At 43.4% G+C, this 24,238-nt stretch overlaps 1 protein-coding gene across 3 annotated transcripts in view; it reads right to left on the reverse strand.

Moving 5' to 3' along the window:
- Nucleotides 1–460: 460 nt before the first annotated feature.
- Nucleotides 461–24,238, reverse strand: part of CCDC146 (coiled-coil domain containing 146) — a 144,450-nt gene continuing 120,672 nt past the window's right edge. For all 3 annotated transcript variants that reach the window (XM_090041930.1, XM_090041929.1, XM_090041931.1), the window contains 6 exons: nt 22,570–22,794; nt 21,659–21,887; nt 10,134–10,262; nt 7,128–7,265; nt 2,694–2,942; nt 461–1,527 (listed from right to left, as the gene is read on the reverse strand). In XM_090041930.1, coding sequence (XP_089898056.1) covers nt 1,327–1,527; nt 2,694–2,942; nt 7,128–7,265; nt 10,134–10,262; nt 21,659–21,887; nt 22,570–22,794 — 1,171 coding nt within the window. In that variant the 3' untranslated portion in view covers nt 461–1,326. The remainder of the gene's footprint in view (nt 1,528–2,693; nt 2,943–7,127; nt 7,266–10,133; nt 10,263–21,658; nt 21,888–22,569; nt 22,795–24,238) is intronic.

The raw sequence follows: 24,238 nt of genomic DNA on the forward strand, positions 1-24,238 counted from the left end.
CAGCCTGCACTGGGGGAGTCCCTGTTCCCCCAAGCATTGCCAGGAGTGACTAGAAATAACGGTCACAAGCTGGCAGAGGGTAAATTCAGATTAGACATCAGGAGGCGCTACTTCACTGTCAGGGCGGCTAGGATCTGGAACCAAGTGGTGCAGGCTCCTACCCTGGGGGTGTTTAAGAGGAGGTTAGCTGTACACCTTGCTGGGGTCATTTGACCCCAGTACTCTTTCCTGCCATGGCAGGGGGTCGGACTTGATGATCTGCTCAGGTCCCTTCCGACCCTGCTAACTATGAAACATAACTGCCCAGCATCCCTGGACCCCTATGTTTAAAAAGGTGTTCACATGGGGTTAGGGTCTCTAACAGTTAAGTTGGCAATCACAGAGGGGTCACTTCAGGCTGGTGATGTGGGGGGGGGGGAGCGGAATGGGAAGCAGAGCACTGTGGGATGGTGGTAGACTGACCAAATTTCTTGTCATTCTGCTGGAGAGTACAGATGTAACATGAAATGCTTCAGAGCTGATTTTTTTTTTTTTTTAATCCATGGTCATTTTTGAGCGAGTTCAGGTCTATTTGTTATGCTTTAATGCCACATGTCACCTGTATCCTTACTTCTTGGAGTGCTTTTAAAGGCACTTTGACAAGCTGCAAATGTTACGTCCATCCATTCTCTCAGGTTGCACTGAACAAGAATGAAATTGACTCTTAAAGATGTTCTCTGAGCTCCTCATTGGCCCCCTTTTCACTGGCTCAGCATATTTGTAACCAGGGCAGTATATTTCTAAACCGGCATTCTTGTTTCATACTGGTGAGAGGAGAAATTCAGTTCCCATAAAGCCTTTTCCTCACACTTTCACTTCTCTGTACAAAAACACGCCTGGTGATGAGTAGCAGCAGTGATTATAAGGAAGCAAAACCAAGGAAGGGGCATTTCGTAAACTTGCTGACATTTTCAGTTTTATTCATTTGGATTCACTGATACAGAACATAAGCACATCAGAAAATTGTTAAGAACAATAACAGTTTTTAAAAGAACTGTATGTTAGAAAATAGTACAATAAACTTCAGTTTAAAACAATCCTATTGTTTGCTTTACTTGATATTTCAAAACACTGTATTGCATGTTTTGGATATATAATTTCATTTAGCAAGGAGATAGTGCTGTATTTTACTGCATATTTAATTATGGTTTTGCTTGAAAATTACTTGTTAGCAATATAAAATTTGGCAAAGTGTTAACACATATTTAAAAACACGATATAAAAATTGTTGGCTTTGGACAGTCACTAACAGACTCTCCTGGCTTAGATGAAACAGGCTTAACTTTTTCAGATTTCAATTGGTTTTATAATAGGTTTTCTGATGTGCCTCATGTTTGAACCAAGTACACTTGGTTTGAAAGGAGCAAGAGCACCATAAGGTCGTGGCAAAGGGAGAACGTCATCTTCATCTGGGATGTATGCATTGGGGCGGTCACTCTTTTTCTGGAGCCTCCCTTGTAATGCATCCTCTTCTTCTTGCGCAGCACGCTATAGAAGAAACATTTTTGCTCTATTTAAATAATGCCAGTCCATTAAACAATTCACAGGGTTTGCACTTAAAACTCACATATTACTGCTTAGAGGTGTGAAAAGCAAGGAGCTGGACTAAATAGGGAAACTGAGGCAGCCCTTTACTAAAAGGTGTTTCACACAGTTTCCAGGTTGACGTGAACCTGTCCTCCTAAACAGGATATTCTCCCAGTCAGTGGTGAAGAAAACAATTTAGAATAACTTTAGAAAGCTGTAACAAATGTTCGCAGCAAGTCCCTGGCGTCAGTATGTTAAGTGAAGCTGAGACTGACACTTCAAAGCCTGGAAGCATTTACATTGGCAGTGGTTTTGTCATGAAGCTGACTAGTGTCACTGGGCAGAAAGTGTTTATACAGCTCTCAAAAGAAGCTGAGGCAACGTGCGGGGGGCTGTGAGCTCCAGTGAGACCTTTCCTTCCAAAGCCCCCTCCTCCAGGCAGCGTGTTCCTTAAATGTGTGCATTGTGTGTGCCGCTCCAAAGTGACACAGGACCAGGGCCTGCCTTCAGACTACCCCATCTGTCTTTTGGCAAGGTTAGTGCATCAGAAATATTATCAATGCACCTACTGTACAGTGTTAATTAATTTTTAAGAAGGTGTGGTACCTAATAAGGAAGATGCAGCACTTTTCTGTTTGCTCTCCCAGCCCCCTATACCAATTTCATTTTCTGCCACCTCTGCCATCTAGCTGAAGGCACAAAGGTTGCCTTGGTTTCTTCCTTTGCAAATCCCTTTGAAATGAAATCAGAGATCAGCGCTTCCCTCTGTTCCAGCCTGCCCACCATCAAAGCAAACAAACACCTTTCAGCCAGAAGGAGTAAGGGGACTTGGATGGCCTCCATTTAGCATGAAACACTTCCTTCCTGAATATGAGATTTTCAATTGGTAATTTTCCATTAAATCCTGTCCACATGACTGCAGTTGTTATTCTCCAACAACAGCTTGGCAGTGTACTCTCCAGCTGTCGTTTTGCCTTCTATATGACTTTCCCTCCTAAGTCATGGGAGCTCTGAAGTTACTAGCTAGTTTCCAGACCATTCAGTGGCAACATATTCAAAACATTAAGCTGGAACAATGCAAATTAGTGAGTCAGACCTCACGTTGCATCACAGGATAAAAAACTTACATTCGCTTTAGCTTCTGCTTCAGCTTTCTGCATCTCCTCCCTGTGAAGTACTTTCATCCACTCGACCTCTATTTCTCTGGGAAGAGGGAGACCGTTCTCTAGCCTGGATACAATAGCAGTCAAAAATTCGTCTTTGTCCCTCATTTCCTGCTGGAGTTTAATAGCTATTGCTTGCTTCATAGATAACTCGGCAACAAGGGCCATCATTTTCCGTGTTTTATCTTTTATCTTCTGCTGTATTTCGTTCATCTGGAATCGACAGCATTCGTTACATTTTAACCAGTTTTTCTCTTCACATGTGCACCTTATACCATTTCTGGATATATGACTGATTTTTTTCAGAACATTAAAATAACACAAGATACTTTTTTCCTCTCAAATTTGCTTGTGCTTGGAAATACAGAATCGTAATAATTTTTGGTAATGCTCTTATATACACACAAACTAATACAAACATACACAATCCACAAACATATCATCTTATCTTTTGTTTCTTTTTCTGCTGTGTTGGAAGGGACATCCTATCTATACACTTAGCTGTTCCTTTTAATTATGTATTGCTTGTGCATAACATAATTGTGATTTTGGCCTGATATAAAAATGTGGAGGTGTTCATATTTGTATAGAAATTCGCCACAATTCCATGCCTAAATTAGTAGTAATTCCTTCAAGGATAGGTAAATTAAATATGTTACATTAGCAGTTGTATGTCCATGTAAAAAGCTTTTCTTTTTCAAATTGGGCATATTAAGTGTTGAAACACATCCATTTTTGTTATTCTTATATACTTACCAATATAGTATATGGAGGTAGGTGGGGGAGAAAAGAGCTTGGAGAATAATGTGTCTCTCATTCATGGTTGCTTTATGTGAAGTCTAAAAAATACTCTAGGGGCCAGGTTTGATTTTGCCTATTAGATGTCTAAACAGTACTTTGACATCTAACACTCAAATACTGTTCTGCCTTCCAGAGATGTAAATACCTCTTGCACAGATTTGAAGAGGCAGCCTGGATGAAATGCAGGCAAAGCATGAGCACTTGAGCTGTGGCCAGAGCACAGAGGCTCCATCCTTCCCAGGGCCATGTCTACCGCACTGAGCCAAGGAGTCAGACTTCCTATCGCTTGCTATCCTGCTAGCCTCGCACATCTTTTCTTCTTAGCAGCCCAGTGGGCCAGCTTCAACAGGAGTGACGGTGGGTGGGGGATGGGCTCAGCTTTGCCTGGTTCAGTGATTCTCACCCTGGGATGCCTTGAGATCCATTCAAGGGTGTTGAAGGGTGCCACACAATGTTAACACTGTTAGGTGTGCAAACATGATTCACGAGATGAACCCAGAGATTTCAAATGGGAATCTATAATGGTAAAAACATTCTGGCGTATTGCGGTCTTTCTGAGTTCTCTGTAGCAGAACTATATCATTTTTCTGTAGTCAAAAGAATTAAAACAAAGTTTGGATTTTCCAAAGTGTACCTTGAATCTATCAAGGGGTGCCTGGAGTATAAAAAGGTTGAGAACTAGGGCTGCATGAACCTTTGGTTCCTGATTTGATTCGGCCCGATTTGGTTGCCAAATCTCCGAATCTGAATTGAATCAGAGGACACGTTAATCTCTCCATATCAAATCAGAGCCCTCCAAATCGATTTGGAGAGATTTGGAAAGATTCAGCGATTCAGACACATACACAGCTTCAAATGTTTTGTCTACATACCTCTAAGTAGCAGGCTTAGCAACTGGTGCCTCCTGGGTCTGGGGGTCACCTGGGGTCCTCCCGTGGCAGACTGGAAGTGGACCAGAAGTACTTCTAGTCCACTTCCGGGTTCGCCACTGAGCATGTGGGGGCCCCCCCTGCACTCCTGTGGGATGCTCCATCTGTCCCACCATCACAGCGTTCATGACCTACGCCTGGTACCTTGAGGTATGTAGAAAAAACATTTAAAGCTGTGTCTATGGCTGAATCACTGATTCTCTGAATCAGCATCAAATCTTCAGATTCAGATCTGAATCAACTAATTGAATCACTGTCCCCGATTCAGGCCAAATCCAAATTGAATAGGCCCTGTTTCACACACCCCTGTTGAGAACCTGGGCCCAGCTTGTTGCTGGCAGCAGATGCGTGTGCCCCTTGAGGCAGAGAGCAAGGAAGGAGCCGGGGCTGCATGGCACAACAAGAATTGGGCCCCTCTCAGCTCCCCTGCCATCTGCCCTGAGGCACACATGCTAAGCAAAATGCCTTTGCGTGCCACACTCTGGCACATGTGCCGGGAGTTGCCTACCCTGGTCTAGAACCTGGGTCTTTCACTGGATGGCTACTGGTCTAAAAGATGGATGCTCCTCTTTTATCAAGCAGTTCCTAGCCATGTTCTTTTTCTCTTAAGTTTTGTCTAAGATCCCAGAAACTTGATCCATAGTTTACATGCTTTGCTAGGTAGAACTGGATTCCAATAAAGCCCAAGTGCAGTTAGAGCTGGCAGCTGTGTTGGTTTGAGCACGTTGATTCGTGCTTCTGAGCGCACAGACTAGGACATCTGGTCGCACAAGTTGGAACAGACTGAAAATCTGGTATGTGGCACAAATTGCCACTCCCATGTCTGAAAAGTAGGTTGAATCTTTTACATATCTAAGTGGCACATAGATGTCTTAGATGAAAAAGGATTTGGTGCTGCATATCCACATGAAACAATCCGTATCATTGTAGTAAAACTGTAACCAGAAAGGAACATAATATGTAGCCTGGTAGTAGCTATTTAAGAAAAGTCCCCCTCTATGGTCTTTCCTTTTAAATGTGGTTCTACGTGTAGAAATATCTTGGTAAAATGGCATGTTTCTAATTTAGCCAGTCTTTTCCTTGTGTACACTTAAAACCATGCTGGCTCACCAACTGTTAAAAGTAGTTACGGTTTTACTCAAGTTCAGACTACAGCTCGAATCCAGCATATAGGCAAGCAAGCCCTGGTCCCACTGAAATGAATCCTGGATTCCCTTCCATTTCATGCAGAATTGACAAAATTAGTATTAAACTGCAATCCGTTATCTTCATTAGGGTGTGAATGACCAAGTAGTACAAGGAGTGGTAAGAAGGTACAGGAAGTTCTGCAGAACAAATAGATGTTCTTCCTGGTGATGATGTATGAGAGACAAAGAGAGATCTTAACTGTCAGCATGGATGATACTTTGAAAAAAAGCATCTGTTCACTCAAGTAAATTTGTGTAACAGAATTACTGAGATAATAAACACTGACACATTGTTATCCACAGCCACTTTTACCACCTGTGCTTTAAAAAAAACATTGCAAAAAACTGCAGGTAGCAGCAGTTATGGTGTATTTTTCATAGCAAACAACTTAAAAAAGAAACATTTGCTATAACATGTGCTGTTATGTATCCAGGTCTTTTCCAGCACTGATTGTAACACTGAGCATGAAAAATAAGGCTGGGCTTCATTTTTATTCACTTGGGATTTGAGGTTTCTTCATTTCAGCTGTTTGCAGTGGGTTTTTTCCCTGTCTGATGCTGTTTTTAAATGAACTATTTATTTTGGAGCTTCTTCCTAAGTGCTGCTTCTTTTCTCCCCAAAACCTTAATTCTTTCAGTCACACAGAAATAAATACGAAGGAAGATTGAGTTGAGAATTGTTTCATGCATAGGTATGTGGTTCTCTCAGTTTAAATTTACAAGAAAAACCTGGCATTTGGTTCAGTGCACCATCACCTTTCATATTATAAGAGGATGAACCTGCCTGTATTTTTTCCTCCTATTCAGCAATTTCCCCAGGCGGTTGCAGGTAATTGGAGCAGGGAAGATGTAATGGCTGTGCAAAAGGAAGATATCTTCAACATCTGGGCAGTATTTAAGGACCTATTCTGAGAAATTGTATAACTCCATAAAAGTAATTTACAGCAAAGTTTTCAATGTATGGAGGGTATACATTAAGTTTTTGCATACAGTTCTCTTTCTTGGATTTTGTGAGTGTATTTTAACAAGCTACTACTTGTCCTTGCAATGGCAGGGTGTTGACAATGCCCCCATCAGCTTGCTTCACCGGCAGCAAGCTGGGATGTTCTGACATTCTCAGACATTGTTCCTAGTAGTTGTACGAGAAGGCCATCCATGCAGTTTTAAGAATAAGTTAGACAAACACTTGTACAGAATGGTTTAGGCAGGGATGATTTCTGCCTTGAGCAGGGATTGGACTAGACGACATCCTGAGGTTCCTTGCAGTCCTACCTTCCTGTGATCCTGTTTACTGCCGTAACTGTCCCCTGCAGACCAGCTATATGCACCAACAGTGCATAGTTGCCTGTAATTTATTATGAATTAACTACCTCACAAGCCTGAATGAAGGCCATCTTAACCTCTTTTTCCTCAAATAAAATTACTTCAGACCTGTTGTCCTAGTAGATGCCAGGCACCAAGCAGCTTAATCCTATTCTTACCTTTTTTGCTAATACCAGTGTGTCCTGCTTCCCATGCTCTGTCTTGATTCGGGTTCTGTCTGTTAGCCGGGAAACTTGTTCATAAATGAAGTCTTTCTCCAACAATTTCTCCTCTTTCTCCACCAGCTTTAATTCTAACTGTAGTGAGAAAAATGTCCACACAAACATGGCTAAATGAGTGGGAATGAGGCCAGCCTGTGATTGTTTTTTCCAGCTTTCTAAATAGTGTTCATAGACACATGCTGCAAAAATCACTACTCAAAAATTTGTTTTCTCTAAACAGCAGGCTGCAGTACATGACTTAGTTACTTTATAATTGTATTCATTTAGTGCCATGCAGGACCTGAGCCCTGAGGTAAAAATAATGGGCCAATTAACAGCCCTATTCAATACATTCTTGCCAAATCTTGTGATTCTCTATTATGCCTTGTGACATTTAGTGTTTTTTGAACTCCTCAGCCCCTGGAGTCATGGCAATCAGAACATTTACATGCTTTTCTTTTTTTCTTCTTAAAGTAACTTTCTAGCCCTTCAGGCTAGATTAAAACTTTTAAAAATGTAAGCATTTCATAGATGTCAAGCCTTAACAAGCAGAATGCAAATATACACAACCCAAGCTCTGTCGTTTCAAGTCTCATGGTTACAGGCCATGATTTCTGAGGCCTGCCCTACGATTTTTGAACATCTGTGCTTATATCAATGCCATTGGGCGCATCTACATGTGTCGCTATGGTGACATCGTTACTGCACAGTGATTTAGTACTTCCTTTTGGATTTAGTACTTCCTTTTGGCCAAAAGGAAGTTCTAAATCATGGTGCATTAACAGCCTGTGCTGTGACATACACACGGTGCACAGTTATTTTTAACAGCTACTTCACCACAGCAGTGCGCTATCCCAAGGGAGCGCATCACTACAGTGAAGTAGGTGCTGGTCATGTGTAGACACCCGTAGCCACTACATCACTGTAATGCGTTGCTACGACAACGTAGTGTCATGTGTACATACGTCCATTGTGTTCTAACTGCCTGTGCCCTTCTGTAGAGCCCTCCTATTGCACATTATTCTGGCATAGGAAGATGTCTAAAGAGGTAAATCTTTGAAAGATGATGGTGGGGGTAGCAGATGTTGATACTAATGGGTCCCAGGTTCAGAAAAAGAGGTCAGTGTTGTAGATACTCTCTGAGCTGAAATTTATCTGGCACTTTAATTCATCTGGACTCAGCATGGTGCCGACCTAAACGCTTACACATATGCAAAGCCCTATTCATTCTAGCACTGGGTGGAAACAGACTTGGGTGTTAGAAAACACTATTATGACATGTGCTCACTGTTTTGAATGGGTTGTGCATGCTAACATCTGGACTTTGCCTCGTCTATTTGTGCATGTGAAACAAAGGCTGCTTGCAGACATTAAAGAAACCCCCCCCAAAAACAGCACTTAAAACTCAATGCACTCCTGCGCTTAGCCCAGCACCTGCCCAGAAGAGGCATCACGTTAGCTGGACCTGGCTCACCCAATGTTTGTATAGATCAGGCACTTTAATGGGGCTTTTTGGGCACTTTAATCTAGTAGCTGATTGAATCTGCTTCTCATAGAAGTGCCAAAAACCCCGCTGAAGTGCACGATCTATACAGATACTGCAGAGCTGAGCTGAATTAATGTGCTTCTGCTTCCAGTAAAACACGTTTTTGGTTTTTTTATGTCTGCAAGAAGCCAAAGCCCCATCTATACCTTTTGCCTAAGAATCTGGTGGTTAAGGCACTCATTCAGAATGCAGGAGACTTGGATTCCTTCTCCATCCCGAGAGGGTTTAAACTCACATCTCCCGCTTCCCACCTGTAACTTCAAGGTGACAGGCTGGGCAGGGATAGGCCAACGGCATTCTCTATCCCTCCTGTTAAACTTGGTCCACTAAACACAGGGCATGCCACAGCCATGGAGCCAGGAGAGCACACAAGAGGGAGTACGACTTGGTAACCTAGTGGGGAGGCTACTCCTTGGGGATGGAAAGTGTCCTCCATCCTGGGCCCTAATCCAAATTCTCTCCAAGAACTTGTTTAATGCAATATGTACAAGCAGTCCCAGGAGCAAAGAGCAGCAGTCAGAACCCATGGTTCACACCTCCCAGCAGAGTGCCCTCCTCACTGGCTGCAGCATCATATCCCCCCCCCTTTTCTTTTTTTAACCTTCTGGCCTCATTCAATAACATAGTAATATAAATAATAACATAAGTAATTCTGAAGCATGGTCTTTGAACAAGCTGCAATGCTGGAGGTAGTAGGTATGTTTAACAGGGCTATAGGGCCTAGTTTACTGACTGCTTACTGTTGGAGGTAGTATCCTGCATGACATGGCTAAGTAACTGCTGCTGACTCACTGTGACAAACAGCTGTAATGCTGCTGTGATGTAAGAGAAGAAGGTTGGGGTCCCTTGGAAGTGCTGAGTGCAGTGGAAAAAAGGGTAGGCTGAGGTCTGTGTTCTGTTCCTATTTGAATTGCCATTAATGATACACCCTGGGAGAAGGTGGTTTGATCTTACGCAGTGTGTGTAGCTGTTATTTGGCGCAGAGCGGGGATGCAACCAACTCATAACCTATATGCTAATTTTGGCAAAGACCAATTCACTGAAGAATTATTCATTTTACAACCTGTTAATTTAAATCTGTTTTCCCTCTAGTATCCTTGTAACTTGTTGTGCTTATTGTCTGTCTGGAAAAGCAGGCAGATCTTCAGGAATGTCTCAAGGGCAGGCAGCTCATCAGTTAAAAAGGGACAAACAAATCACATCTCCACATTATGTCCTTTGCAACTAACATCCAGCAGCATAACATCCCAAATCTAATTTGTATGATTAACAAGGGGCTGGGCTGTAGGTCCATTTAGCCCAGCCCATAGATTCATTAACTCTTATACAAGTTGTCTTAAAAAAAGAAATAAAGGCCTGATTGCATTTTCTAGGGTAAGCTTCTCCTGATAGATCCTGTTGTAGAAATGGTGCATTACCTCCTCAATCTTTTTAAACAGTTCAGGTACAGACGGATCCTTCCCTCCCAGCTCTCGCTTTCTGTTCTCCTCCTCAGGGTCAGCAAAAATTTTGTCCAGATTTTTAATTCTGTCCTTGCACTGAAAATACTAGCAAACCAGAAAATACAATGCGCAGTTATTTGGTTTTTAAACCTAAACAAAATATATCTGACAAGGAAGCAAAGACTGATGCCAATCACAGAAAAAATGAAATGTTCAAATTCTTAGCCAAACGGTTTATATAAAAGCATAAGGCATGTTAGATCTGGCCTAACAGGATATAGGAATAGAGTTTACAGGAACATGACTGCTGACCATGTATTTTTAAGTCTAAAAACTCAATCATATTAAAAATGAAAGCTCTGTTGCTATAATTATAGAAGGTCACCAGAACATGTATTTTAAGCTTATTTTTTCCTCCCAAAGGCAATATCCAGTTCTTCTAGTTCTAAGAAATAGCATCACAGGGAATGTGAAACTTTTAAAGTTTTCAAGCCTTTTTTAAAAGGGAACTAGTCATTAGAGAAACGAGCCAAAAAGTTAGATTGCTGTCACTTCTCTTGTCAAATCATGTTTCGGTTTAACCGAAAGGTCCCTTTGGATGAACTGTATATTTTAGGGAAATTGTAAAATAATTTTGGTGATAAACATCAGAAATGATATGCTGCATGCTGCAAAAGAAAATATTTAAGAACACGTTCCATGACAAATAACAGGATGCAGCTCAAGTTCCGTTCGTGTTTCACATCTGGAGCTCGGTTCTGCAAACATTTAGTCACCTGAGACATTCCTATTGAAACCAACAGTACTACTCATGTTAGCAGGAACTGCTCTCTCAAGTAAAACTTTGCATACTAATATTAATATTGGAGTACACACCAATTAAATATGAAGGGACTAAACTAAAAGGTTTCATGGTAAACTAAAACATCAACTGAATGTTTCCTCCCCTGCAGTACAAGCATCCCAGATTCTTTGGATTTCTAATGTACTATTTAAAAACATGTAATAAACAGGTTAAAGAGTATCAATTCAAGATTTATATGCATGATAGAGAATTTTTAGATTATGGATGACAGCTACCCAAACCAAAGAGATGGAAAATAAACGGCATTTAAGTAAATAGATGTCTTGAATATGAAGTCCTTTGTTTTCTTGCTTTGTTTGCATCTCTTCTTGGTAAAACTGTCTCATTCTATAGTTTTCACATTTTAAGGCCAGAAGGAGGCATTATGATAATTTAATCTGCCCTCCTGCATAATAGGCCTGTGCAGAGCAGTAAGTATTCGCTCCAGATTTGGATTTGGCTAATTCAGAGGGCCAGTGATTCAATTTGGTGATCTGAATCACCGTCCTGATTCGATTTGGAGATTCGGCCATAGACTATAATGGAGTATCACTAAAGTACCTATAACTTTGTCATTTTTTTGCAGATTGGGGTGAAAACAGCAGGGATGGTAGCCTCTTCTGAGGACATGAAGCCTGCCAAGTTTCAAGGAAAAAGATACAGGGGTTTCCATGAACATGCACCTCAAACTGTTGAAAGCAAAACTCAAATCACTTGCACGTGTTATGGCAGAGTGGGATGAATGCAGCAGGGGTGGTAGCCTCTCATGCGGGCATGAGGCCTACCAGGTTTCAGGCAAAGTGGTGCAGGGGTTTCTGTGAAAGTGCACCTCAAGGTTCTGCAAGAAAATAAAGAAAGCAAATAGGTGCGGAGTGAGGAGAGTGGCATTCACTCCGTCTGCATGTGGAGCTTGGGGAACCCCAGGAGCAGGAGGTTCATCAACAGCAGCTGCTGCACCAAACCTGGATCCAAGGAGGTGCAGTGGGGTGTCACAATATCCCCAGCAATGCTGAACACCCTCTTGCTTGGAACACTGGCCGGTGGACAGGACACGTGTTCCCAGGCTACCGTGGCCAGATCCTGCCACACCTGGCTGCGGGTTGCCCAGTAGGCCAAGGGGTCACAGTGCAGCAGCTCCACATCCTCAGTGGGATAGGTAGCCACCAACGCCTCCACGCTACCTGCCTGATGGTGGGGTCTGGTGCTTCTGGACCCCAACATTGAAGCCACGCCCTTGGCCCAATTGGCAGCAGCTGTGGTGAAGGAGATTGTTTTGTGGTTGGAGTGCTGGCATAGGAAAGTGGATCCCCCTCTTCCACATCCCCCTGCCTGTGCCCTTCTGCCTCCCTGACTCTGTTCACCAGCACCTTGTTCAGTGATCAAGTGTTTTGCTGCTGCAGACGTTCCCCTTCACCCTTGGGTCGCACATGCCTGCCAGCACATGGACAGCACTGGACTGTAGCAGATCCAGCTCTTTTTTGATGCCCTCCTTCAGCTGCTTCACCAGTGCCTGCACCTCTGGTGAAAGTGGATTGCCCCAGCCAGGAGCATCAGCCTCCTGAAATTTCTCCATTTTATTCCCAAGCTCCTTCACTATGGGATCACCCGGCTAAGGGGGGTATCACCAGCGCTGAGACTCTTGGGCCTCAAGGAACGGCTTGAGGACTACCAAGATCTGGGAAATGGTATCCCACTATGTTTTGTTAGGGGACTGCTGATCCCAATCTCTCCAAACAAGTCCATCTCATGGACGGCTTTCTGTTGCTCCACCAGCCTTTCCAGCATCAGGAACATGGAGTTCAACCAAGTCTCCACATTCTGCGTGATTGTGTACTGTGGGATGCTCACCTCTGCTTGTTTGTCCCACAGCATCTTGCCCCCTTTGATGCTCCGGTGGAAGTAGCCTGCCATTGTCCTGTATTTTGAAATGAGCTGGCTGGTAGTGAGGGCGCCGTCACTGGGAGCCATGTCCCCATCCAACGCGTTCCTGACTATGAGGTGGAATGTGTGTGCCACACAGTGGATGCCAACAAAGTTGGCATCATGCAGTGTCTTGACCATATTAGCCCTGTTGTTGGTAACCATGACCCTGTGGGTGAGCTCGCGCTCCCCAATGAGCCACCCTTACACCATGCGGTTCATGACTACCATGATCTCCCTTGCTGTCCAGGACTAATCCATCACCTCTGCTTGAAGAAGAGCCCACCAACTGATTGCACCAGTGGCCTGTGGGGGAGAGGTAGGCATGATCTCCACCCCGGCTGCTCCATATGTCCGAGGTGCAGTGCAAGGTTACTTATGGATCTGCCTTCTGCAGTTCCTCCCTCAAGTACTCCCTGCATGCCTCATACAGGGAGGGCACCACTGTCTTACTAAAGTTGGTGTGTGCAGGCACTTGGTACAATGGAGCCATGAGCACCATGAGCCGCCTAGACCCTGGATGCTCAACAAGTCCAAGGTGGCCTGCCACTACTTCTGGGGGATGGGGGCTTTGGAGCAAGAGGGGGATTTCTTTTTGGGCATGCTCCCACTGGTGCCAGGCTGAGGAGAAACAAGGGCAAGGGGGTGCTGCCTCCTGAGATGCAGCAGCATTGCCGTGGTGGTAAAGTGTTTCACCTCCTTGCCCCAGCTGATCTGCTTTTAGCAGTGCTGGCAGATAGCAAATCTGGGATCATCTGTCAACTCAAAATGATCCCACACTCCACTACCCACCTGCTTCTGGGTTGAGGGTGGGGATCCTGCCCTATCCTCCTCCTCACCAGGCAGAGGCACAATAACAGGAGGAGCTGAGCCACCTGCTCCCACAGCCTCCTCTGAAGTGCCTTCCAGAAGAGATCTGCCTCTAGGGGAACTTTGAGAGACGTGGAACACAAACTCAGATTCCCCCTCCTTCCTCACAATTTCCTTTGCTACGGCCCTCAGCTCCACTGCTTCCAGATCCAGCTCCCCCTCTGGCACTGGGAGGCTCACACAGGCACTAAATCTGAGGTGGAGAATGTCATGCTGCTGCTGGTTAGTGGTGTTAGTGGTGGTGGTGCAGGTGCAGGCACTGCTACCACCTCCTTGCTCCCGCTAGCAGCAGAAGACTCATTGCTCCCAGGAAAGAGGATGTGTCTATGTTTGGGGCAGGGGGCACTTGCAGCTCTCCCTCTGCCCCCTCTCCCTCCCCTGTCAGACCTGGCACCTGCCTTTCCAGCACTCTTCATAATGTTTGGTGTGCTGCAAAATGTGCGTGTGTGTAATATATGTTGTGCTTTCCTGCGCAGTGATGACACACCGTCAGGGAAAACACAGATTTCTTTTTGTGGGGGGAAAGAATCAAGCCAGATTAACAAGAACAAGTAAGAGGATTTGGGGGGGAAGAGTAAGTTGAAAAGAATGGATAGGAATAACAATAGGGATTGCAGGCAAAGGTAAGTAGGAAAGGATTGGATACAACTTACAAAAAGAGAGACTAGCTAGCACGAGACTAGATAGCAAGCCAGAGCCCTTCAGATGCTGCTGCTCGAAGGGAGACACAGCTCACAAAAGGCACAGATCACTTCAGGTGCAGCTTTATATGTTGTTTCTACATCCCTCCCCCAGAGCACTGTGATTGGAAGGGAACTCGGAGAAAGATCACAGTCACTGGCCAGCTACAGATATCAATATCAGAGCAGTCTTCCCCCTCTCTCAGCCTTTTCCATACATGGAAGATCACCCCCTCCCCCTCCCTCTTCTCAGTGTCTGTTTGCTGCAAGCCTTCAAAATCGATTCGGACCTTTTAATGGGTCTCCCGATTCGATTTGGATTGCCAAATTGAGTTGAATCTCCTCCAAATTGAATCAGCTACCAAATGCCTCTCTAACTGTTCAGTCCCTCTGTGTTGGCTTGAGAATAAGGTATGAAGATGTCATTTTGAGCATTCAGTGGCTCAGCAGTTCTGTACCTTGGACCAATTAACATTTAATACCAGTAAACATATTTCTCATTGATGCATGAAGGGAGATTAGTTTTCATGGCTCATTTCAGTCTGCAAGACTAAGCCCCTGATGTGCCTCAGACGTTGTATGATGGTAATACCCCTAACTTGGAATGTCACTAGTACGGAATATGTGTGTGATAAGAAGTATATCCAAAGATTCCTAGCATTATATGTTTTATAGTGACAGTAGCCAAAGCATTGGATTGATTGTTAGCTGCCAGGAGATTTTCTCCAATACTATTTTACTGGAAAATACCAGTTAATCAAAATTAAATTATTTTTTGGAAATATTTAAGTTTTGATGAAAATGTTCCTTTTGTCTGGGATGGAATTTCCACAAGGGACTAAAAAAAGGGAGAAGAGAACACAAAAGAGAACTGCTTATTTGTATTACCGAAACATCTGGAGCAAGGTTGGGCAATTATTTAGGCCTGGAGGCCACATAGGGAGTCTTGGTGAGCTGTTGCAGGCTGGGTCTGCACCCCCCCCCCCCACACCAACAACTCACCAAAACTCCCCATGTGGCATGGAGCTGTGGGGATGGGAAGTGGTGTTCAGGAACAGGATGGACAGGCAAGGCTGGGATCATAGTGTGGGGTCATGGTGTGATCACAGCATGGGGTCAGGGCTGGGACAGAGCCACAATCCAATGCCTGCATGCCCCAGTGGTGGGTGCTGGATCCATGGGCAGGGCATGCAGGGTGCAGACTGTGGCTCTTCCCCAGCCTGGCCCCACAATGTCACCATCCCAAAATCCTGGCCCCAGCCCTGGACACAACTCCCTGCCCTCCCACGACCCCAGCATGTCCACCTGCCCATGAAGTTTGTAGCCAGTCTCCCTGGAATCCCCAGGATCTTGAGACAGTGACTGTGCAGGGCCAGGGCCAGGGCCAGGGCCAGGGAAGAGCTGTGATGTGCTCAGCACACATCCCTGCTCACAGAACTAGGAGTCTGTCCCAGTCCTGGCCCTGCACTGGCACCACCCCAAGATCCCAGGGTCTCCTTGGACACTAACCGGGAGCCATGCAGGCAGGCAGACATGCTGGGGATGCAGGGAGGCCGGGACCTATGTCCAGGACCTTGGGGCAGTGACTGTGGGGCTGGGGTCAGGGCTGAGCTGTGTCTGCTTCTTGCATGCCCCTGCCCATGAAACCCACACCTGTCACAAGGGTGTACTGGCAGTAGATTGTGGCTCTGCCCTGGGCCCAGTCCCTGTCTCATGCTGTCATCACCCCAAGATCCTGGAGTCTCCCCAGCCCCGTCCACTCACCCGCCCATCTCACTCCTGGATGCTGCTCCTCACTGGCCCGTGGCCCCATTCCAGCCACCTGGCCAAGCACCCTGCCTGCATGGGTCCCACCCCCCAGTGGTGGGTGTGATTGGCTGGGGTGCCAGGGCAGTAGGACCAAGGGACCTGCTGCAAGCCAGACAAGATCTCTCAGAGGGCCAAATTCGTCCCGCAAGCCATATTTTGCCCACTTCTGATCTAGAGCCTTCAGCAGAAATCAGGATTTTATGGTGTTTGTAAGAGAGAAATCTGTCCTGAAAAGCCAGATAATCTAAATAGACATGATAAGGTGGAAGGAAGGAAATGTCCATTTCACAGATAAAGGATGGAGAACTTAGGGTTTAGTGATGAATTCAGTGGGAGTTCAACACTGAGACATATTTGAAGACTCAGGTTTACATGACAGGGGCAAGGCTACAGTTTTCTGATTGTGTCCAAGAATTGTGTGTCAGAACAAGGAACTGAACCTACCTCTCCTAAGCTGTAGTGCAACACCTTAGCCATAAGACCATTCTTCCAAGAGAGTAGGGATAGGTTCGGAACGGAATTTGGTAATGGGGATTGGCTTCAAGGCTGAGGGTAGCCTAGGTTTGGTGAACTGAAATCAAGGGTGAATAACAGCGTTTGCAAGGTGCTTCGTACATCTACCAGGTAATAGAATGTTTATGAGTTTGAACCAAAGCTGTAAGAGCAGGTCTAAGTCCACATTCAATCATTCAAAATCAGCAGCTGCCCTCTTCCAAGAATGTGGATCATATTTAGCATCTGAAACAAAATAAATTGAGAAGATGTCTCCCCAAAGGTTAGTGTAGGCCTCACTGGAGTACTGATCAATATATTCTGATCACACAAAGACTTTGCTAAAGCATTGGCCGGAGTAGGTCTCACCAGCAAACCTGACCAACGCATGAACTCCTCGCATAACTAAAACTTAGCAGGCTCACATGCCAAGAGATGAGAGGGAGAGATCATGGCAGATGGTAGGATAGTCCAGTAGCAGGATGATAAGGCTGGAACAGGAACACCTAGTCAGAATGTGAAACAAGCCCACAGTACAAGATGGTGTGAGACATTCAAGATACAGATGGATCCAACACATAATTTATTTTAATCACTGAATGAAAGGAGAATTGCAAAGTAGGGAAACTTTGTAGTGGCCTGGAAGAACCTCCATGGTATTCCACCAACTAAGCTGTCACAGGTACAGATGTCTTGGCTCCTGGTCTGATGTACTTGTTAGACCAAAACATGTTAGGGTTGTGCTTATAGACAATAAACCTGGCCAAATCTTTGCAACCAGAGGGAGTCTGTGGTCATTCTTAAAGCAAGACTAATGTTGGGATCTCCTGGCTGTGACTTTGCTGGCAATGCAGTTTTTGAGACTTCAGCACTGACAGAACATCAACAACACCTGACAAGGACAACAGCAGCAAAAACACTGATCACCCCAGTCAATAATTAGATTGGTTTAATTTAGAAGGTCTAACTCAGATAGCAAAAAGAGACAGGAGCAAAAGAGTTGGGCCAACTGACCTGCAGTAAGTAACTCTTTGCTTTCAAAATGCTGAAACCTAATTTACCATTGGTTGCTGGAACAATTGCCTGTTTAAGAAAAATTTTAAAGAGTAACCAGTCTTTAATAGTGTAGTATATATGCTAGTTTCCTTTGTTTTTTCAATAGTGTAAGTAGGGTTGGGTGAGCAGGTCACCAGCTCTGGGTGCCAACCAAGAGGGGAGGCAAGAATGGCAGCTATTGTCAGTTGCCAGGCTACTGTCACTAGCCTGGCTTCCACCACTGCGTCCATCCAGAGCATAACACTTTCTAGTTATGCCTCTGTTTTTATTTTATGCTAATCTTAAAAAAAAAATGTTGAAAAAATATCCATGCCAGCAGACTCCCTTTAACACAGCCTTTGTGCTTCAAAGAATCAGTCACAAAGGAGAAAGCAGCAGGATGTCTCTAGCATCTGCAGTGGTATTCAGGGTTTTGTAACTGTCTGTTTTACTTCAGGAAAATCACCCATGTGTTTTGTCATGGTATTTGCCTCATTGAATCTAAAACGCATTCATTAATTACAGCACTCTTGTACAATTCTATGCAAACCATCATACACAAGTTTATTCCCTTAACTGGATGCATACTTTCCTTGAAAGAGCAGAAGTAATGTAATAAATATGTGCTATCTGACAGTGAATCATAATTTTAGTTTATGAAATTACTAGCAGTACTGATGCACACCATAAATTTAAATTCAGCGTATCAACAAAAATAAAATGTATGGAAAAAATGAGCAGCTGGAGAGAAGGTCAAAAATCAATGAGCCATTTTAAAAAGCAAGGGAAGAATGTCCATTACAATGCTGAACTCTAAAATTTGGTAGTTGCTTAATGTCTTTTTGTAACTAAAACTAAAACTTCTACTGTTTCTTGTTTGAAAGTGTACATGGATTATATCACAGTAGGCAGCATAGTCTCCAGAGTAGGTTTAGGGTCAAGTATTCTCAGTGAATTGAGCTACTATTTAGAAAAGCGGAATGACTATTTAATGAAGTTTTGACTAATTCCCTATGCATTTCTATATTATTTCATAATTCCTAAACATCTCAAAGTTTAGACACACTGATATGTAGTGCATTATGACTTTTTATGTCAGGCTTCCTTCAAAGAAAGCATTCAAACAGGTGAGTAACTTTAAGATCATGCAGTATTTAAAATGCTCAAGTACTTAACAGTATGCACCTGCTTAAGTGCTTTCTTGGATTGCTGCTTTAATCTTTTACTGGTTTGTGTCAACCTTATTGTTCATACTGTAGGTTTTGTTTTACAATGAATTTAAATGTCCATTACATTATTTAATTTCTTTTATAAGAACACAGAATAATACAAGCCAAAGCAATGGTCTTAATTTACAGCAAGGGAGGTTTAAGTTGGATATAAGAAAGAAACTCTCTCACTAGGAGGGTGGGGAAACACTGGAACAAATTACCTATAGAAGTGGTGGAATCTCCATCCTTACTGTTGTAAGGTTGTTGTTTAATTGAAATATGCTGTGTTGCATCCACTGGGATGACTTTTGAAAGTATAATAATAAGTCTACCCCTGTTCTTTAAACTATGTTGTCAAAATGCTAAGCACTAGGAAGTAGTGCATACTGATGTGAGAAATGATTGTGCAGCAGCATGCTCAATATATGTACCCTGTGCTAGGCTGCTGGGTTCTTGCCAGAAGTTTGAGTCATGGATCACCCTGCTCTGTATTTCTTGGAATAGAATCGAGTGCATGTAGCTGTTCCTAAAAAGAACAGGGAAACCAATTTGTGGCTTTATAGATCATACTGTGACCACAACCTTGTTCGTTCCCTTTTAACTTGGAGAGGGAGCAATCAGAAGCATAATTCAGTTAGTCTACGTAAACCTAAGAATAACAAATATGGTAGCTGACTGGTTTAGCTTAGCAGAGAACTCTTCAATGAGCTTAAATACCAAAAGGATGCTTATAAGAAGTGGCAGCTTGGACAAACAACTAGGGAGGAGTATAAGACTATTGCTCAGGCATGCAGGGATAAAGTCAGGAAAGCAAAAGCACAATTGGAGTTGCAGGTAGCAAGGGACATGAAGGGTTTCTACAAGTATGTCAGCAACAAGAGGAAGGTCATGGAAAATCTGGGTCCCTTACTGAATGGGAGAGGCAACCTAGTGACAAATGATGAGGAAAAGACTGAAGTACTCAATGCCCTTTTCACCAAAGTCTTCACAGGCAAAGTCAGCTCCCAGACTACTGCAGCGGGCAGCACAGTTTGGGGAGGAGGTGAGCAGCCCCCAGTGGTGAAAGAACAGGTTAGGGACTGTTTAGAAGAGCTGGATGTGTACAAATCCATGGGGTCAGATGCAGTGAACCTGAAGGAGCTGAGAGAGTTGGCTGATGTGATTGCAGAGCTGCTGGCCATTATCTTTGAAAACTTGTGGCGATCGGGAGAGGTCCTGGACAATTGGAAAAGGGCAACTAATAGTGCCCATTTTTTAGAAAGGATCCAAGGAATTACAGACCAGTCAGCCTCCCCTGAGTACCTGGAAAAATCATGGAGCGGATCCTCAAGGAATCCATTTCTAAGCACTTGGAGGAGAAGGTGATTAGGAACAGTCAGCATGGATTCACCAAGGGCAAGTCATGCCTGACCAATCTGATTGACTTCTATGATGAGATGGCTGGCTGTCTGGATGCGAGGAAAACAGTGCACATAATATAGCTTGACTTTAGCAAGGGTTTTGATACTGTCTCCCACAGCATTGGTGCAAGCAAGCTGAGGAAGTATGGGTTGGATAAATGGACTGTAAGGTGGGTAGAAAGCTGGCTGGATTGTCTGGCTCAGCGGGTAGTAATCAATGGCACAATGTCTAGCTGGAAGCCAGTGTCAAGTGGAGTGCCCCACAGGATCAGTCTTGGAGCCACTTTTATGTAATGTCTTCATCAACAACCTGGACCATGGGTTGCAATGTACCCTCAAGCTGGGGGGAGTAGTAGATATGCTGGAGCGTAGGGCTAGGATTCAGAGAGACCTCAACACAATGGAGGATTGGACCAAAAATAAATAAATCTCATGAGGTTCAATAAGGACAAGTGCAAAGGCCTGGACTTGGGACAAGAGTCACATGCACTGCTACAGCCTGGGGACTGTTTGGTTAAGCAGCAGCTCTGCAGAAAAGGACCAGGGGTTACAGTGGACAGTTATCTGGATATGAGCCAGCAGTGTGGCCTTGTTGCCAAGAAGGCTAACAGCATCCTGGGCTGCATTAGTAGGAGCATTGACAGCAGATTGGGGGAAGTAATTATTCCACTCTATTCTGCATCGGTGAGGCAACATCTGGAGTACCGTGTCCAGTTTTTGCCCCCAATATAGAAAGGATGTGGTAAAGTTAGAAAGAGTACAGCAGACAGCAATGAAAATGGTTCACATGAATTATGAGGAGAGGCTGAGGGAACTGGGTTTATTTTGTTTGGAGAAGAGAAGTATGAGAGGGGATTTGATACAGCCTTCAGCTACCTGAAGTGGGGTTCAAAAGAGGATGGAGTTGGACTGTTCCCAGTGGTGGCAGACGACAGAACTAGGAGCAATGGTCTCAAGTTGCAGCAAGGGGGGTTTAGGTTGTATGTTAGGAAAACCTTTCTCACTAGTAGTGTGGTGAAGCACTGAAATGGGTTATCTAGAAAGGTGGTGGCCTCTCCATCCTTGGAGGTTTTTAAGGTCTGACTTGACAAAGCCTTGGCTGGAATGATCTAGTTGGGGATGGTCCTGTGTTGACCTGGGGGTTGGACTAGATGACCTCCTGAGGTCCCTTTCCATGCTAATTTTCTATGATTCTATATTTAAATTATACAAATTAAAATTGTCAGCGGTTTCCAACAACCTGAATCTGAAGTGCCACCATATCTGCATCGAGGGCATTCTTCATTGGTAGAATTTTCAGACACGTCTCAATCTGCCTCTTTTTCTCAGCTATCTTCAGCTTTAGCAATCTGATCTTTTCATCCATGCTTTGAATCTCAATATTTCCACTTCTACTTGTGATCTGCTGAATGTTTATTTTCTCATAAAAAACGCATACTTCTTCCTCTCGCTCTATGAGGAGAACACCACTGCAAGAAATCCAAAATGGAAGCTTAAATGTAGATTTTAAAATCTTTGTTCATATTCCCTATTATTTCCCTTCAAGAATGTAGCTAGCAGGTTTTTTTATTAGATTAGGGCAATTTACATTGCTAGATAAGAGCCAGTGATAGTTTGTGAAAATAGAAAATATTGCTATTTCCATAACATATTCTAGTTTTCTTGAGTGAAAGGTACCCTTTAAAAAAAAAAGTATCATTGATGCTTAGAACCAAACTAAAATGAAGGTGGCTTAGGGTAAGCGTGTTCCAGGACAAATACAGTCATGTCAGAATTTAAATTTAAATTAATCAACTTGGTATCTACAAACAAAAATATAACATCAGTAATTACAGCAAAAGGTTGCAGGTGGACTCAGGAAATGAAAGCTTTCAGCATTTGCTAATTAGTCTTTCAAATACATGAAACATCATGGAAACAGCAAAGGTCTATACGAGATGCTACTGTACAGTGGTTACTGCGCATTTATTTAGTACTTGTATAATCACTGTGCAGTAGCACCAGCAAATGCCTTTTAAATGATTCTGCTATGCAGAAGCCTAATAATACTGTGCAGTAGGGTATTAGCACTGTTGGTGCTGTGACACACTACTGCACAGTATTATTCAGCTACATGAAATGTAGATGCACCCAGTTTATCCTTTGTCTTACCTCTCATTTCGATGCTGGACAGCTCTTTCATATTGCTTCTGTAGTTGTAACATTTCTTCCTCAGTGTGGGTCAACATATTGGTGAGTCTGTCAACATCCAGTAAATGTTGCTCCTTCTTTTCTTTCATCTCATGCAGAATAGCAATAACTTTGCAAACATCACCTTGGAGGCTATCTTTGATTGCAATATTATGTTTATGCTTTAGACTGCGTTTCTGCAGTTTTCTTTTAAAAAAGGAACAGAGAAGAGGGGAAAAAGTATTGCAATCTCCATTTAGTAAATATAGTAGAGTAGACACTCAGCCTAATCATCTGTTTTACTCTGTGCCATTGCAGAGGAGTATTGAAGGGAGACAAAACCATTCTCCAGAGGTTACATCCTGTGTAATATGTTCTGTTAATGTCTCTTTAGCTTGTCTAGAACATACTAAAGGCTCTCTAGTGACCTTATTCCCAGTGCCTCAGAAAAGGAGGTGTATGAGGCATAGAGAAGTAAACAGAGTTCACTATTCTATGGGAATTCTCTGCTTCCTGGTTGCTAGCCTGGGCAATAGAAAATAAAGAGTAAGTTAGAGCATTCTTGACAGCACCAGCTGGAGCCATGCCCCACCAGGAGCCACACACCCAAAGAAGAGCATTACGGACAGATAGACAAACAGACAGGTGGACTAAGCCCTTATGTGTGTACGCGCACACACACACACACACACACACACACACACACACACAGAGTAAATCAGAGCTGTATATATAGCATAAGCTTTTGTGAGCCTGAGCTCACTTCATCAGATGCTGTGAAAGAAGCATATAAGTTAACTGTTATTTTTATGGTTCATTTTGAGGGAAAAGGTCAGTTTAAAACTGGAACAATATGGTAACTGCCATAAAGTGGGCATACAACTGTTTGAAAAATTAGTCTCAGAGGGCGCATCATTAACACATAATAGTTACTGTGCATTTAGTTTAGTACTTGCTTAATGAAGTACTAACTAAATGCTCAGTAACTAGACTTAAAGCACAGTATGCACTTAAAGCTGCATAGTTTTTTAGTGACTTTTACTGTGCAGTAGCCTAATACTACTGTGCAGAAGTATATTTGCATGGTTTTTCCTGGCATGCTACTTCATAGTGTTATAATACTGTGCATTAAGCATCTTGAGTAGACATGCCCAGACAGTAGTTATCTTGTTTACTGTCAAACTGAGGGCATTTCAAGTGGGGTCCTGCAGAGGTTTGTCTTGGACCTGAGTCTATTCAATACTTTAGTTAATACCTGGGATGAGAGAACAGAAAATATAACAGTAAAATTTGCTAATGACATCAAGTTGGGAAGGGATGCAAGCACTCTGGAGGACAGGATCAGATTTCAGAACGATTGTTAGAAAGTGGAGAAATTACTGGAAATTGATAAGATGAAATTCAGGTTTATAAAGGATGTTTAAACTGCTACACTTTCAAAGAGCAATCAGGTACATAAATACAAATGTGCAAGAACAGGACAAATGACAATGATGTCATGTTGCAAAAAACACTTCACATTTTTCAAGTTATTAATAGAGGTGTTGTAGGTTAGACACCATAATTAATTATTCTGCTGTACTCTATATTGATGAAGCAACAAGGATGATAAGAGGTTTAGGAAACACGATTTGTAAGGGAAAGTTAAAGA

Source organism: Crocodylus siamensis, chromosome 4 (assembly GCF_052110815.1).
Source record: "Crocodylus siamensis isolate JL-2025a chromosome 4, ASM5211081v1, whole genome shotgun sequence".
In the NCBI taxonomy this organism is placed as follows: domain Eukaryota; kingdom Metazoa; phylum Chordata; order Crocodylia; family Crocodylidae; genus Crocodylus; species Crocodylus siamensis.